The 14,613-nt window shown below is 46.6% G+C and overlaps 1 protein-coding gene across 1 annotated transcript; it reads left to right on the top strand.

The window, feature by feature from the left end:
- Positions 1-3,238: 3,238 nt before the first annotated feature.
- On the top strand, positions 3,239-5,883 carry LOC310822709 (uncharacterized protein). Its single transcript, XM_083695152.1, has 5 exons — positions 3,239-3,398; positions 3,559-3,880; positions 4,353-4,496; positions 4,614-4,778; positions 4,906-5,883. Exons 2-5 carry the CDS (start codon positions 3,701-3,703, stop codon positions 5,014-5,016), a joined length of 600 nt encoding a protein of 199 aa, XP_083551278.1. The 5' UTR covers positions 3,239-3,398; positions 3,559-3,700; the 3' UTR covers positions 5,017-5,883.
- The last annotated feature ends 8,730 nt before the right edge of the window (positions 5,884-14,613 follow it).

Raw genomic sequence — 14,613 nt, 5'->3', positions numbered from 1 at the left:
AGGGGGCCCGTGGAATGGCCGGGGGATTTACAAACTGACATTCCTGACAGGAAGCGCACCACCTACGCACCTCTGCCCGAATCCCCGGCCAATAAAATCGAGCCATTATACGGTGCAGTGTTTTGTCATACCCTAGATGGCCCCCCATGGGGTTGAAATGAGCCGCCTGGAAGACCATTTCGCGGCGGCTGCGGGGAACCAGCAACTGGGTTACTTCCTCCTGACTATGTGAGTCACGACTTACTCGATATAACCTGTCGCTGATAATCGCAAAATAGGGGTGGGCGCGCGCCGTGTCTGGCCGTATCAAAGTACCATCAATTGCTATCACTTGGTCAAAGGCTGATCTTAGGGTCTCGTCACGAGACTGCTCGAGGTGGAAGTCGCCTAGCCGCGGATAGTTCGGCGGGGAAGTCTCGGGGTGAGGCGCCCCCGCCGGCTCCGGCTCCCCGGCAGTGTCGCGAGGCGCCGCCTCGGCACAGAGCACATTACACGCCACACACCTCCCTAGCTGTCGTGCACGCATCCCGGTAGCCCTCTTTACCGCTTGAGGAAACCCCTCCCAATCCACACCTAGAATCAGGGGATGCGTGAGGCGTGGGCTAACCGCCGCCTGTACACTATGGTTTTTCCCCTCAAAATGAATTTCGATAGCGACCACCGGATATTCGTGAATGTCCCCATGCACACACCTCACCCGCACCCTCGATGCCTTCAACAATGCCCCCGGCCGAACCAGGCGCTCCTGGATCATGGACTGCATGCAGCCCGAATCCAAGAATGCCTGGTGCGTATCATGTTGTATCCTTACCGGAATACGATACGCCGCTCCTGGGTTTCCTCATTAGCATTGATTGTAACTACAGAGACCGTAGCCATAAACAATTGCCAAAGTAAGATCAAGTGCGTCATCTCCGTCCGCTGCCATGCCTCTTCCCCTTCCCTTTCCCTGCATTCTCCACTGTATTACTCCACGGCTTAGCCCTCACCCTCTCCACTTCAACAATACTTACATCGTCCTCACCCTCTTGCCTCTTCCGCTTGTCATCCATCGCCCGATCTCCTGCCGCATCCCCCCTCTCATCTCCCCCAGGTTCCACCGCTTTCGCCTCTCCAACCCTTGGAAGCCCCTCCGCAGCTACTCCCAAATCCACACCATCGTCTCTCACACCGACCTCCACACCATCCAGTTGCCCATCTCTCCCTGCCGCATCCAGGCTAGCACCAAGAATCTCCTTGTCCCCCAGCGATCCAGTCAGCGGCTGCGATCCAGCTACCTCTTCCTCCCCCTGGGTCTCCTCCACGATCAGCTCGCATTCCTCCCCACGCTCCTCCAACTCCTCCTCGTCCTCCTCGCCCTCTCCTCTCCTTCTCACTCCAGCACCGTCCTCCCTCCTCTCATGGCACTCCCTGGCGTAATGCCCCTGCACGTGACATTTGTAGCAAATGAAATCAGGACAATCTCTAAGAACATGTCCGGGCCTGATACATAGTCTGCATACTCTCTCCTGCTTATCATGGATCACCCTGAAGTGCTCCACTCCTTCAAGGGTTATAAACTTCGTAGAGTAGGGCAGCGACCTCACCGTCTCCGTGAATTTCACCTTTAGAAACCGTGTTCCGTCTGCAATGTCCGTCCCCGGCCACATCCTTCTCTTTATTGGAGACGCCGCTGACACTCCCCACTCCTTCAGCCTCTCGAATATGACTCCATCATTCATATAAACTGGCAGATTTAAAAAGGAGACCACCATCTCGTCCACCACCAAATCCTTTGCCAGAATGTTTGCCTCCTTTATCTTAAATCCATCCAACAACTTCTCCTTCCCTCTCATCGAAGTCAGGGTCACCTCATACTTCTGGTCTCCCTTGAAGCGACACCCCTCCACCTTCCCACACACCACCGTTATTCCTCTCAATAGCTCCATCATCGAAATCTTCTGTTTCCCCTGAATCTCCACCGCCACCGTTAGCTTTTTCTCGTACTTTTTACTTTTTTTTTTAACTTTTTCTCTTCATTTCCCGTTTGTCTATTATCCTTTCTCATAGTCGGTTCAATCACGCCGGTCGACGCCATGTTATCCATTTTTCAATCTCCGATCCCCGAACAGCACAAGGCTGTCGGGGAACTCACTTAAACTTAGAAAAAAACAAGTAAATAAAGATTTCACTTTCCTAAACGCTCTCACTAGCGACTCTCTTCTCTCTCACACTCCTCCACGCACACTCACTCCAAACACTGTGATTGGCAATCGCTCACAGCTGTGTTCAGGGTGGTATGGCCGTAAGCGAGATTCCCAGCCATCTGCACTGTATATATAACGTCAAGGAAAGGAGACGCCCGCCACTTGACAACACAAACAATACTGCAGTTGATACGCAGAAGGCTGGGAGTTATCTGGGGAAAACACCAAAACTGCAATTAACATTGCTTTACCACTCCACAGCTCATAGTTCATAGTTGTCAGTCTAGAATCGAGCTCAAGAGAAGGCTGAGTGAGTCACCAATTCTTAGCAGGTGGTTTTGGAGCAAACTGTATAAACTGTTCAAAAACAGCAATATGAAACTGGAGCTGTACTAACAATATGAAACTGTTCAAACTACAGTGGTGATACAATAGTACACCCTACTGGTCGAAATAAGGAAAAGCTTACTGCACCGGGTATTCCCAGGCAAATGCTCCTCCAAGTCCCTATCCGATCCTCAACCGACCAATGGTTATGCGCCGTTTAGTAAAGTTGATGCAGTGGTTATGCGCCGTTTAGTAAAAATGATCTCTAACCCACCAATCATTATGCGAGGAATTTCAAACGTCATCTAATTTATACGGCTCCGGCGGCCACTATCGGTGAATCTCATTTACGACGTCCCTGTTACTCAGGTAAGTTTCATCCTCTTCATCCTTTGCTAGTTAGACATTTGTTAGGCATGTATAAAGCTGTGCCGATTTTGTCAAAAGATAAAATATTGTCTGGAAATCAGCAACTGACCATACCATCGTTTGCGGGATTTGGCTTGTTAATGTGTAATGACAACGTATTGACAACCTGTCAGTAGGCTAGCTGGCTAGCGCTAACAGCTAACGGGTCCCATAAAAAGTGTACCCACACACTTAGAACAACGCTTTCTTAAAGGAATAATCCATAATACGTTGCAATTATTTTGAGTTGGGGGCTATCAACAAAGTTTTCTGTCATGGTTCATCCGCCCCCCCAAGCCGTGTCATCCGCCCCCCTCCCCGCCACCAGTGTGCTGAACGAGCGGGGCCAGTTCTTGACGACAGTGGTGGTGGCAGCTGAGTCCGAGGGGTGCTACGCGCGCATGGCGAGAGGTCTCATTGCCCGGTTTCGACGTGCCAATGCTCCTGCGCCAAAAGTCTTGCAGACAACTGCTGTCGGTAAGTTTAATAACAATTCCATTGAAACCTATGATGAAATTGATAATCCAAGTGATGTACATATCAGTTAACTTCATATAATTTTTTTGCAAGACACACATGGATAACACAGTTATAAAAACATGTAACACACGTACACAAAATGTTGATATAATTTCAGTGACAGCGGTTCATCCTTCCTGGAGAATCTGTTTGGTGACTGGGTGCAGAGGGGTACTGTGGTCAGACTGGACATCCGACACTGGCTGCACCGCTGGGATGCTGTTGTCATCAAACAGAGCCACGTCAAGTATGGGGTGTTCATGAGTGCCTTGGCAGGTGTGGTGCTCGCCTACAACAAGGCGGACATGATGCTCCTAGTCCAGGCGGTCAGGAGTGGCAACCAAGAGCTGTACGCCAGGTATTCGGACGAGGAGATGATGGCGTTCCTCAAGCCTCACCAGATCAAGTCGTATGTCAGGCGCATTACCCGTGGGGTTATGGTAAGTGTGATATTGATCCATGTTTGAATTTCATGAATAAGAAGCAAACATACTTGCTTATTTGTCAATATGGATTCAACTGTACTGGACTAAGGTGTCACTCAGATCTAGTTTTGAAAATAAATGTAAGATCATTAGGAGTAACGACTGATTTAACACTGTGACGGCCCGCTGGCCTGTGCCTTTCCCTTCACCATATTTATCCCTCTGTTTGTCCTCGTTGTTTCTGTGAGTGTTCCAGGTGTGCAGACTCTACCTGTGTCATGCTGTTTCCTTTGTTTTGCCTTTGCTATCTTTTGTCTTTGTCATTTGGATTTGGTGCAGACGTTTTGCCCATTTGTTTGTTTGATAATTGCACCATATGGGAAAATAAAGCCAGTTTTGTTATTGGTAAAACCTACTCCGTCCATCAGTTGTGTTACACTCATTCTAGTTGTGACAACACTCAAAGCTGAGAATATATATGTTACAGGAGACCGCTTTGGTGATTGAGTCCATCATTGCCGAGTTCAGGGGACCAGCAGGCCTTGACATTGACGGAATCCACCTGTTCAAGTCGACAGAGGCAGTTGATGCTCACTGGGCAACTGCAAGCAAGCATCTCAGTTGCATGCAGGTGGGTTAATGTCTTTGCAGTCATCGTGTGTCATTATAAAACCATTCAAACTTGTATGGCAACATTTCAAAGGACACCAGAATAAATAAGGAACTTGCAATTCGTTGTGCTTTACAGGATCCCCCTGGCATACAGCTGTATGTTTCTGTGAAGGTGGTGGTGCTGAATGGCGTTCGGCTGAACAAGCACAGGTGCCGGCGAGGCAGTAACTCTTTGGAGGGGTTGCACGCACACCTGTACAATGCCATTCCTTCACAGAGATGTGGGATTATGCCATTCCAAGTGAGTAATTAAAAAAAAAAAAAAAACACTTCAATATAGCGTAGTTTCAATGATGCATTTTATTTCACAGCTTTAGTCATCGCTTCTAAGCATATACAATAACAGTCAAAATGGTCATGTGTTTCAGGTATACCTGATGGCCTTTGCTGTGCAGTGGAACAACCGCATGGCATCACTCCGGGTTGCTGGTGGTCAGGGTCGGAGGAGGATAGTCCTGCTCTGCAAGATGTGCTCATGAGCAAGAGACATCTGCATCTGCCAGGAATAGAGGAAGTGGAGGCACTGGCCTTGCTGCTTCTAGAACTGGCAGACAACAGCGACCTACACCTAGTGCCAGCCGACCTCAGGCAGAAGATCGCCACCGCCGCCAGCTCTCTTCACGAGCACGACAAGACCGCCGCCCTATTCGTCAAACAGTACGAGTCCAGGTGGGGCTACACCTTGTTTGGTCGGTGCCTTGTTTGAGTCAAAGTGTTTCAAAGTGTTTTAGCAAGTAGAGCAATACAGTCAGCCTATTTATTTATATTGTAGTTAAAAATGCACTTTGTTGTATCTTTTTTATACAAACATGTTCTGGTCTATGTCCAATATCCGGTCCAATCTAACCTCTGTTTCAATCTAACACAATTCATTTACATACCCTTTATTGTTAGTTTATGTTCAATTAATCTGTGTTTTTGTCATGCGTGTCCTCGTGCCGTTCTTTTGCGTGCATGTCCTTGTGATGTTTGTATGTCAGCTCCATGTTTAACTAAATGTTTGCAAATGTTTGTAAATGTTTGTCTCTCATCATCTCACTCATGGCCTGTACCTTGACGTGGTGAGTGGGCTTTCAACTAAACAGGTCTGCCTACTTGTGTTTGTGTGTCATAAAAATAATATATCTGTGCCCCATACATGGAATCTGAGTGCATATGTAGTAAATGGAAAAATGTGCATGTTGAAACCTTTACATTGGGTTCTTTGTACATTTTGAATGCATTTTCGTTTCACAAAATGCACTGTTCTCATGTCTCATTCAGTAACTGTTGGTGACCATCTGTGGCATTTTAGCAACCACACTCTTGCAGTTCGTTGGGACGAAACACATTCTAGTTAAAGAATAAAACTGTAATACTATTTGGTAATTTGTGAATAACATTTTTAAGTAATAATATAAATAAAAGTATTATAAAAGTATTTCAAGTATTTTGGAGTCTCTGTATGCTTGGGTTTCAGAAAAAAAGAGGAGGGTGGGACATGTCAAAAATGATTGTAGGTGAAACACCTAGAGTATAAGCTCTAAGAAAATACTTTTACCAACACCCAGTTTATTAATTATGGGCTGCATGGTAAGTAGGATGGTGGGGCATATCTCATGTCACACATCATAACACGAGGTGCAAGCATTCAGAAATGGTATGGTTTGTATGATCAGTTTCCCCTTATAAAGGGGAAATACACTATGGTATTTTTTGGTCAAAGCAATGCATCAATGGTGATCAAGTATTATAGACTACAATTTAATCTGACTCCAATAAGATGAGTAGGTTGACCTCGAATGTAGTTTATCAACTAATAACACATGAGTAAGGCTAAGAAGGGCTACGGAGGAAAGAGATATGAATGGTGGTTTATTTAACAGTTACCAATAACCTTAAATGTAACCAAGTAAACCAAATGAAAGAAATCAAGTTACATAGGTTAAAACCAGATAAAACAGAGAAGTTGTCTTTGTGTCTTCTCCCAGACTCTGAAGTGTCAATATGCATTGCTAATTAGATTGTGCTGACTGCACCCCCTGGGTGGTCATTACAATGAGTCGTGTGAATGGCTCAGATGTCTTCCAGACAAAGTGAGAGTGCATTAAATACATTCTTACACCCTTTATAGTTCAGGCCAAAAATGTAATAATTGTACACTTTTCCACCTAAATATATAAATCTCATCAATCTACATCAACTCAAACTATACAAATAATGCAAACAACATTCAGCAGCCAAGTGGATTTCAATCAATTCTTATACATGACATTTCTGTAAATAGAACTTCAGGCCAGTGAACACCAGGGGGCATCCTTCTTTCTGATCATTTTTGATCCGATCCCAGGTTGAGCAATAGGGACTTGGGGGAGTCATGGGCCATTCCCAGGCGGTCTCCCATCCAAGTACTAACCCGGCCCGACCCTGCTTAGCTTCCGAGATCGGACGAGATCGGGCGTGTTCAGGGTGGTATGGCCGTAAGCGAAGGAACCAGCCCTCTGCACTGTATATAAAGTCGAGGAAAGGAGACGCCCGCCACTTGACAACACAAACAATACTGCAGTTGATACGCAGAAGGCAGGGAGTTATTGTGTAAGTCTCAGCTTATATAAAATGATGGCTACGTCTGGCAGTGTCAATCGCGTTTATTAACTGGTACAACAGATAGGACTGATGAGAGAGCGCGAGGCTTCCGCCGTTACATGCTTATATATCATCTCTCTTTCCAATGCGCATGCGTACATACATGACAGTTATCTGGGGGGGAAAAACACCAAAACTGCAATTAACATTGCTTTACCACTCCACAGCTCATAGTTCATAGTTGTCAGTCTAGAATCGAGCTCAAGAGAAGGCTGAGTGAGTCACCAATTCTTAGCAGGTGGTTTTGGAGCAAACTGTATAAACTGTTCAAAACAGCAATATGAAACTGGAGCTGTGTTCACACTACAGCACTGTTCAAACTACAGTGGTGAGACAATAGTACACCCTACTGGTCGAAATGAGGAAAAGCTTACTGCACCGGGTATTCCCAGGCGGTCTCCCATCCAAGTACTAACCCGGCCCGACCCTGCTTAGCTTCCGAGATCGGACGAGATCGGGCGTGTTCAGGGTGGTATGGCCGTAAGCGAAGGAACCAGCCCTCTGCACTGTATATAAAGTCGAGGAAAGGAGACGCCCGCCACTTGACAACACAAACAATACTGCAGTTGATACGCAGAAGGCAGGGAGTTATTGTGTAAGTCTCAGCTTATATAAAATGATGGCTACGTCTGGCAGTGTCAATCGCGTTTATTAACTGGTACAACAGATAGGACTGATGAGAGAGCGCGAGGCTTCCGCCGTTACATGCTTATATATCATCTCTCTTTCCAATGCGCATGCGTACATACATGACAGTTATCTGGGGGGGAAAAACACCAAAACTGCAATTAACATTGCTTTACCACTCCACAGCTCATAGTTCATAGTTGTCAGTCTAGAATCGAGCTCAAGAGAAGGCTGAGTGAGTCACCAATTCTTAGCAGGTGGTTTTGGAGCAAACTGTATAAACTGTTCAAAACAGCAATATGAAACTGGAGCTGTGTTCACACTACAGCACTGTTCAAACTACAGTGGTGAGACAATAGTACACCCTACTGGTCGAAATGAGGAAAAGCTTACTGCACCGGGTATTCCCAGGCGGTCTCCCATCCAAGTACTAACCCGGCCCGACCCTGCTTAGCTTCCGAGATCGGACGAGATCGGGCGTGTTCAGGGTGGTATGGCCGTAAGCGAAGGAACCAGCCCTCTGCACTGTATATAAAGTCGAGGAAAGGAGACGCCCGCCACTTGACAACACAAACAATACTGCAGTTGATACGCAGAAGGCAGGGAGTTATTGTGTAAGTCTCAGCTTATATAAAATGATGGCTACGTCTGGCAGTGTCAATCGCGTTTATTAACTGGTACAACAGATAGGACTGATGAGAGAGCGCGAGGCTTCCGCCGTTACATGCTTATATATCATCTCTCTTTCCAATGCGCATGCGTACATACATGACAGTTATCTGGGGGGGAAAAACACCAAAACTGCAATTAACATTGCTTTACCACTCCACAGCTCATAGTTCATAGTTGTCAGTCTAGAATCGAGCTCAAGAGAAGGCTGAGTGAGTCACCAATTCTTAGCAGGTGGTTTTGGAGCAAACTGTATAAACTGTTCAAAACAGCAATATGAAACTGGAGCTGTGTTCACACTACAGCACTGTTCAAACTACAGTGGTGAGACAATAGTACACCCTACTGGTCGAAATGAGGAAAAGCTTACTGCACCGGGTATTCCCAGGCGGTCTCCCATCCAAGTACTAACCCGGCCCGACCCTGCTTAGCTTCCGAGATCGGACGAGATCGGGCGTGTTCAGGGTGGTATGGCCGTAAGCGAAGGAACCAGCCCTCTGCACTGTATATAAAGTCGAGGAAAGGAGACGCCCGCCACTTGACAACACAAACAATACTGCAGTTGATACGCAGAAGGCAGGGAGTTATTGTGTAAGTCTCAGCTTATATAAAATGATGGCTACGTCTGGCAGTGTCAATCGCGTTTATTAACTGGTACAACAGATAGGACTGATGAGAGAGCGCGAGGCTTCCGCCGTTACATGCTTATATATCATCTCTCTTTCCAATGCGCATGCGTACATACATGACAGTTATCTGGGGGGGAAAAACACCAAAACTGCAATTAACATTGCTTTACCACTCCACAGCTCATAGTTCATAGTTGTCAGTCTAGAATCGAGCTCAAGAGAAGGCTGAGTGAGTCACCAATTCTTAGCAGGTGGTTTTGGAGCAAACTGTATAAACTGTTCAAAACAGCAATATGAAACTGGAGCTGTGTTCACACTACAGCACTGTTCAAACTACAGTGGTGAGACAATAGTACACCCTACTGGTCGAAATGAGGAAAAGCTTACTGCACCGGGTATTCCCAGGCGGTCTCCCATCCAAGTACTAACCCGGCCCGACCCTGCTTAGCTTCCGAGATCGGACGAGATCGGGCGTGTTCAGGGTGGTATGGCCGTAAGCGAAGGAACCAGCCCTCTGCACTGTATATAAAGTCGAGGAAAGGAGACGCCCGCCACTTGACAACACAAACAATACTGCAGTTGATACGCAGAAGGCAGGGAGTTATTGTGTAAGTCTCAGCTTATATAAAATGATGGCTACGTCTGGCAGTGTCAATCGCGTTTATTAACTGGTACAACAGATAGGACTGATGAGAGAGCGCGAGGCTTCCGCCGTTACATGCTTATATATCATCTCTCTTTCCAATGCGCATGCGTACATACATGACAGTTATCTGGGGGGGAAAAACACCAAAACTGCAATTAACATTGCTTTACCACTCCACAGCTCATAGTTCATAGTTGTCAGTCTAGAATCGAGCTCAAGAGAAGGCTGAGTGAGTCACCAATTCTTAGCAGGTGGTTTTGGAGCAAACTGTATAAACTGTTCAAAACAGCAATATGAAACTGGAGCTGTGTTCACACTACAGCACTGTTCAAACTACAGTGGTGAGACAATAGTACACCCTACTGGTCGAAATGAGGAAAAGCTTACTGCACCGGGTATTCCCAGGCGGTCTCCCATCCAAGTACTAACCCGGCCCGACCCTGCTTAGCTTCCGAGATCGGACGAGATCGGGCGTGTTCAGGGTGGTATGGCCGTAAGCGAAGGAACCAGCCCTCTGCACTGTATATAAAGTCGAGGAAAGGAGACGCCCGCCACTTGACAACACAAACAATACTGCAGTTGATACGCAGAAGGCAGGGAGTTATTGTGTAAGTCTCAGCTTATATAAAATGATGGCTACGTCTGGCAGTGTCAATCGCGTTTATTAACTGGTACAACAGATAGGACTGATGAGAGAGCGCGAGGCTTCCGCCGTTACATGCTTATATATCATCTCTCTTTCCAATGCGCATGCGTACATACATGACAGTTATCTGGGGGGGAAAAACACCAAAACTGCAATTAACATTGCTTTACCACTCCACAGCTCATAGTTCATAGTTGTCAGTCTAGAATCGAGCTCAAGAGAAGGCTGAGTGAGTCACCAATTCTTAGCAGGTGGTTTTGGAGCAAACTGTATAAACTGTTCAAAACAGCAATATGAAACTGGAGCTGTGTTCACACTACAGCACTGTTCAAACTACAGTGGTGAGACAATAGTACACCCTACTGGTCGAAATGAGGAAAAGCTTACTGCACCGGGTATTCCCAGGCGGTCTCCCATCCAAGTACTAACCCGGCCCGACCCTGCTTAGCTTCCGAGATCGGACGAGATCGGGCGTGTTCAGGGTGGTATGGCCGTAAGCGAAGGAACCAGCCCTCTGCACTGTATATAAAGTCGAGGAAAGGAGACGCCCGCCACTTGACAACACAAACAATACTGCAGTTGATACGCAGAAGGCAGGGAGTTATTGTGTAAGTCTCAGCTTATATAAAATGATGGCTACGTCTGGCAGTGTCAATCGCGTTTATTAACTGGTACAACAGATAGGACTGATGAGAGAGCGCGAGGCTTCCGCCGTTACATGCTTATATATCATCTCTCTTTCCAATGCGCATGCGTACATACATGACAGTTATCTGGGGGGGAAAAACACCAAAACTGCAATTAACATTGCTTTACCACTCCACAGCTCATAGTTCATAGTTGTCAGTCTAGAATCGAGCTCAAGAGAAGGCTGAGTGAGTCACCAATTCTTAGCAGGTGGTTTTGGAGCAAACTGTATAAACTGTTCAAAACAGCAATATGAAACTGGAGCTGTGTTCACACTACAGCACTGTTCAAACTACAGTGGTGAGACAATAGTACACCCTACTGGTCGAAATGAGGAAAAGCTTACTGCACCGGGTATTCCCAGGCGGTCTCCCATCCAAGTACTAACCCGGCCCGACCCTGCTTAGCTTCCGAGATCGGACGAGATCGGGCGTGTTCAGGGTGGTATGGCCGTAAGCGAAGGAACCAGCCCTCTGCACTGTATATAAAGTCGAGGAAAGGAGACGCCCGCCACTTGACAACACAAACAATACTGCAGTTGATACGCAGAAGGCAGGGAGTTATTGTGTAAGTCTCAGCTTATATAAAATGATGGCTACGTCTGGCAGTGTCAATCGCGTTTATTAACTGGTACAACAGATAGGACTGATGAGAGAGCGCGAGGCTTCCGCCGTTACATGCTTATATATCATCTCTCTTTCCAATGCGCATGCGTACATACATGACAGTTATCTGGGGGGGAAAAACACCAAAACTGCAATTAACATTGCTTTACCACTCCACAGCTCATAGTTCATAGTTGTCAGTCTAGAATCGAGCTCAAGAGAAGGCTGAGTGAGTCACCAATTCTTAGCAGGTGGTTTTGGAGCAAACTGTATAAACTGTTCAAAACAGCAATATGAAACTGGAGCTGTGTTCACACTACAGCACTGTTCAAACTACAGTGGTGAGACAATAGTACACCCTACTGGTCGAAATGAGGAAAAGCTTACTGCACCGGGTATTCCCAGGCGGTCTCCCATCCAAGTACTAACCCGGCCCGACCCTGCTTAGCTTCCGAGATCGGACGAGATCGGGCGTGTTCAGGGTGGTATGGCCGTAAGCGAAGGAACCAGCCCTCTGCACTGTATATAAAGTCGAGGAAAGGAGACGCCCGCCACTTGACAACACAAACAATACTGCAGTTGATACGCAGAAGGCAGGGAGTTATTGTGTAAGTCTCAGCTTATATAAAATGATGGCTACGTCTGGCAGTGTCAATCGCGTTTATTAACTGGTACAACAGATAGGACTGATGAGAGAGCGCGAGGCTTCCGCCGTTACATGCTTATATATCATCTCTCTTTCCAATGCGCATGCGTACATACATGACAGTTATCTGGGGGGGAAAAACACCAAAACTGCAATTAACATTGCTTTACCACTCCACAGCTCATAGTTCATAGTTGTCAGTCTAGAATCGAGCTCAAGAGAAGGCTGAGTGAGTCACCAATTCTTAGCAGGTGGTTTTGGAGCAAACTGTATAAACTGTTCAAAACAGCAATATGAAACTGGAGCTGTGTTCACACTACAGCACTGTTCAAACTACAGTGGTGAGACAATAGTACACCCTACTGGTCGAAATGAGGAAAAGCTTACTGCACCGGGTATTCCCAGGCGGTCTCCCATCCAAGTACTAACCCGGCCCGACCCTGCTTAGCTTCCGAGATCGGACGAGATCGGGCGTGTTCAGGGTGGTATGGCCGTAAGCGAAGGAACCAGCCCTCTGCACTGTATATAAAGTCGAGGAAAGGAGACGCCCGCCACTTGACAACACAAACAATACTGCAGTTGATACGCAGAAGGCAGGGAGTTATTGTGTAAGTCTCAGCTTATATAAAATGATGGCTACGTCTGGCAGTGTCAATCGCGTTTATTAACTGGTACAACAGATAGGACTGATGAGAGAGCGCGAGGCTTCCGCCGTTACATGCTTATATATCATCTCTCTTTCCAATGCGCATGCGTACATACATGACAGTTATCTGGGGGGGAAAAACACCAAAACTGCAATTAACATTGCTTTACCACTCCACAGCTCATAGTTCATAGTTGTCAGTCTAGAATCGAGCTCAAGAGAAGGCTGAGTGAGTCACCAATTCTTAGCAGGTGGTTTTGGAGCAAACTGTATAAACTGTTCAAAACAGCAATATGAAACTGGAGCTGTGTTCACACTACAGCACTGTTCAAACTACAGTGGTGAGACAATAGTACACCCTACTGGTCGAAATGAGGAAAAGCTTACTGCACCGGGTATTCCCAGGCGGTCTCCCATCCAAGTACTAACCCGGCCCGACCCTGCTTAGCTTCCGAGATCGGACGAGATCGGGCGTGTTCAGGGTGGTATGGCCGTAAGCGAAGGAACCAGCCCTCTGCACTGTATATAAAGTCGAGGAAAGGAGACGCCCGCCACTTGACAACACAAACAATACTGCAGTTGATACGCAGAAGGCAGGGAGTTATTGTGTAAGTCTCAGCTTATATAAAATGATGGCTACGTCTGGCAGTGTCAATCGCGTTTATTAACTGGTACAACAGATAGGACTGATGAGAGAGCGCGAGGCTTCCGCCGTTACATGCTTATATATCATCTCTCTTTCCAATGCGCATGCGTACATACATGACAGTTATCTGGGGGGGAAAAACACCAAAACTGCAATTAACATTGCTTTACCACTCCACAGCTCATAGTTCATAGTTGTCAGTCTAGAATCGAGCTCAAGAGAAGGCTGAGTGAGTCACCAATTCTTAGCAGGTGGTTTTGGAGCAAACTGTATAAACTGTTCAAAACAGCAATATGAAACTGGAGCTGTGTTCACACTACAGCACTGTTCAAACTACAGTGGTGAGACAATAGTACACCCTACTGGTCGAAATGAGGAAAAGCTTACTGCACCGGGTATTCCCAGGCGGTCTCCCATCCAAGTACTAACCCGGCCCGACCCTGCTTAGCTTCCGAGATCGGACGAGATCGGGCGTGTTCAGGGTGGTATGGCCGTAAGCGAAGGAACCAGCCCTCTGCACTGTATATAAAGTCGAGGAAAGGAGACGCCCGCCACTTGACAACACAAACAATACTGCAGTTGATACGCAGAAGGCAGGGAGTTATTGTGTAAGTCTCAGCTTATATAAAATGATGGCTACGTCTGGCAGTGTCAATCGCGTTTATTAACTGGTACAACAGATAGGACTGATGAGAGAGCGCGAGGCTTCCGCCGTTACATGCTTATATATCATCTCTCTTTCCAATGCGCATGCGTACATACATGACAGTTATCTGGGGGGGAAAAACACCAAAACTGCAATTAACATTGCTTTACCACTCCACAGCTCATAGTTCATAGTTGTCAGTCTAGAATCGAGCTCAAGAGAAGGCTGAGTGAGTCACCAATTCTTAGCAGGTGGTTTTGGAGCAAACTGTATAAACTGTTCAAAACAGCAATATGAAACTGGAGCTGTGTTCACACTACAGCACTGTTCAAACTACAGTGGTGAGACAATAGTACAC

Source organism: Argentina silus (genome assembly GCF_951799395.1).
Source record: "Argentina silus genome assembly, chromosome: X".
In the NCBI taxonomy this organism is placed as follows: Eukaryota; Metazoa; Chordata; class Actinopteri; order Argentiniformes; family Argentinidae; genus Argentina; species Argentina silus.
Note: the sequence above shows the minus strand (reverse complement) of the source record. Positions and strands in the feature narration are given on the sequence as shown.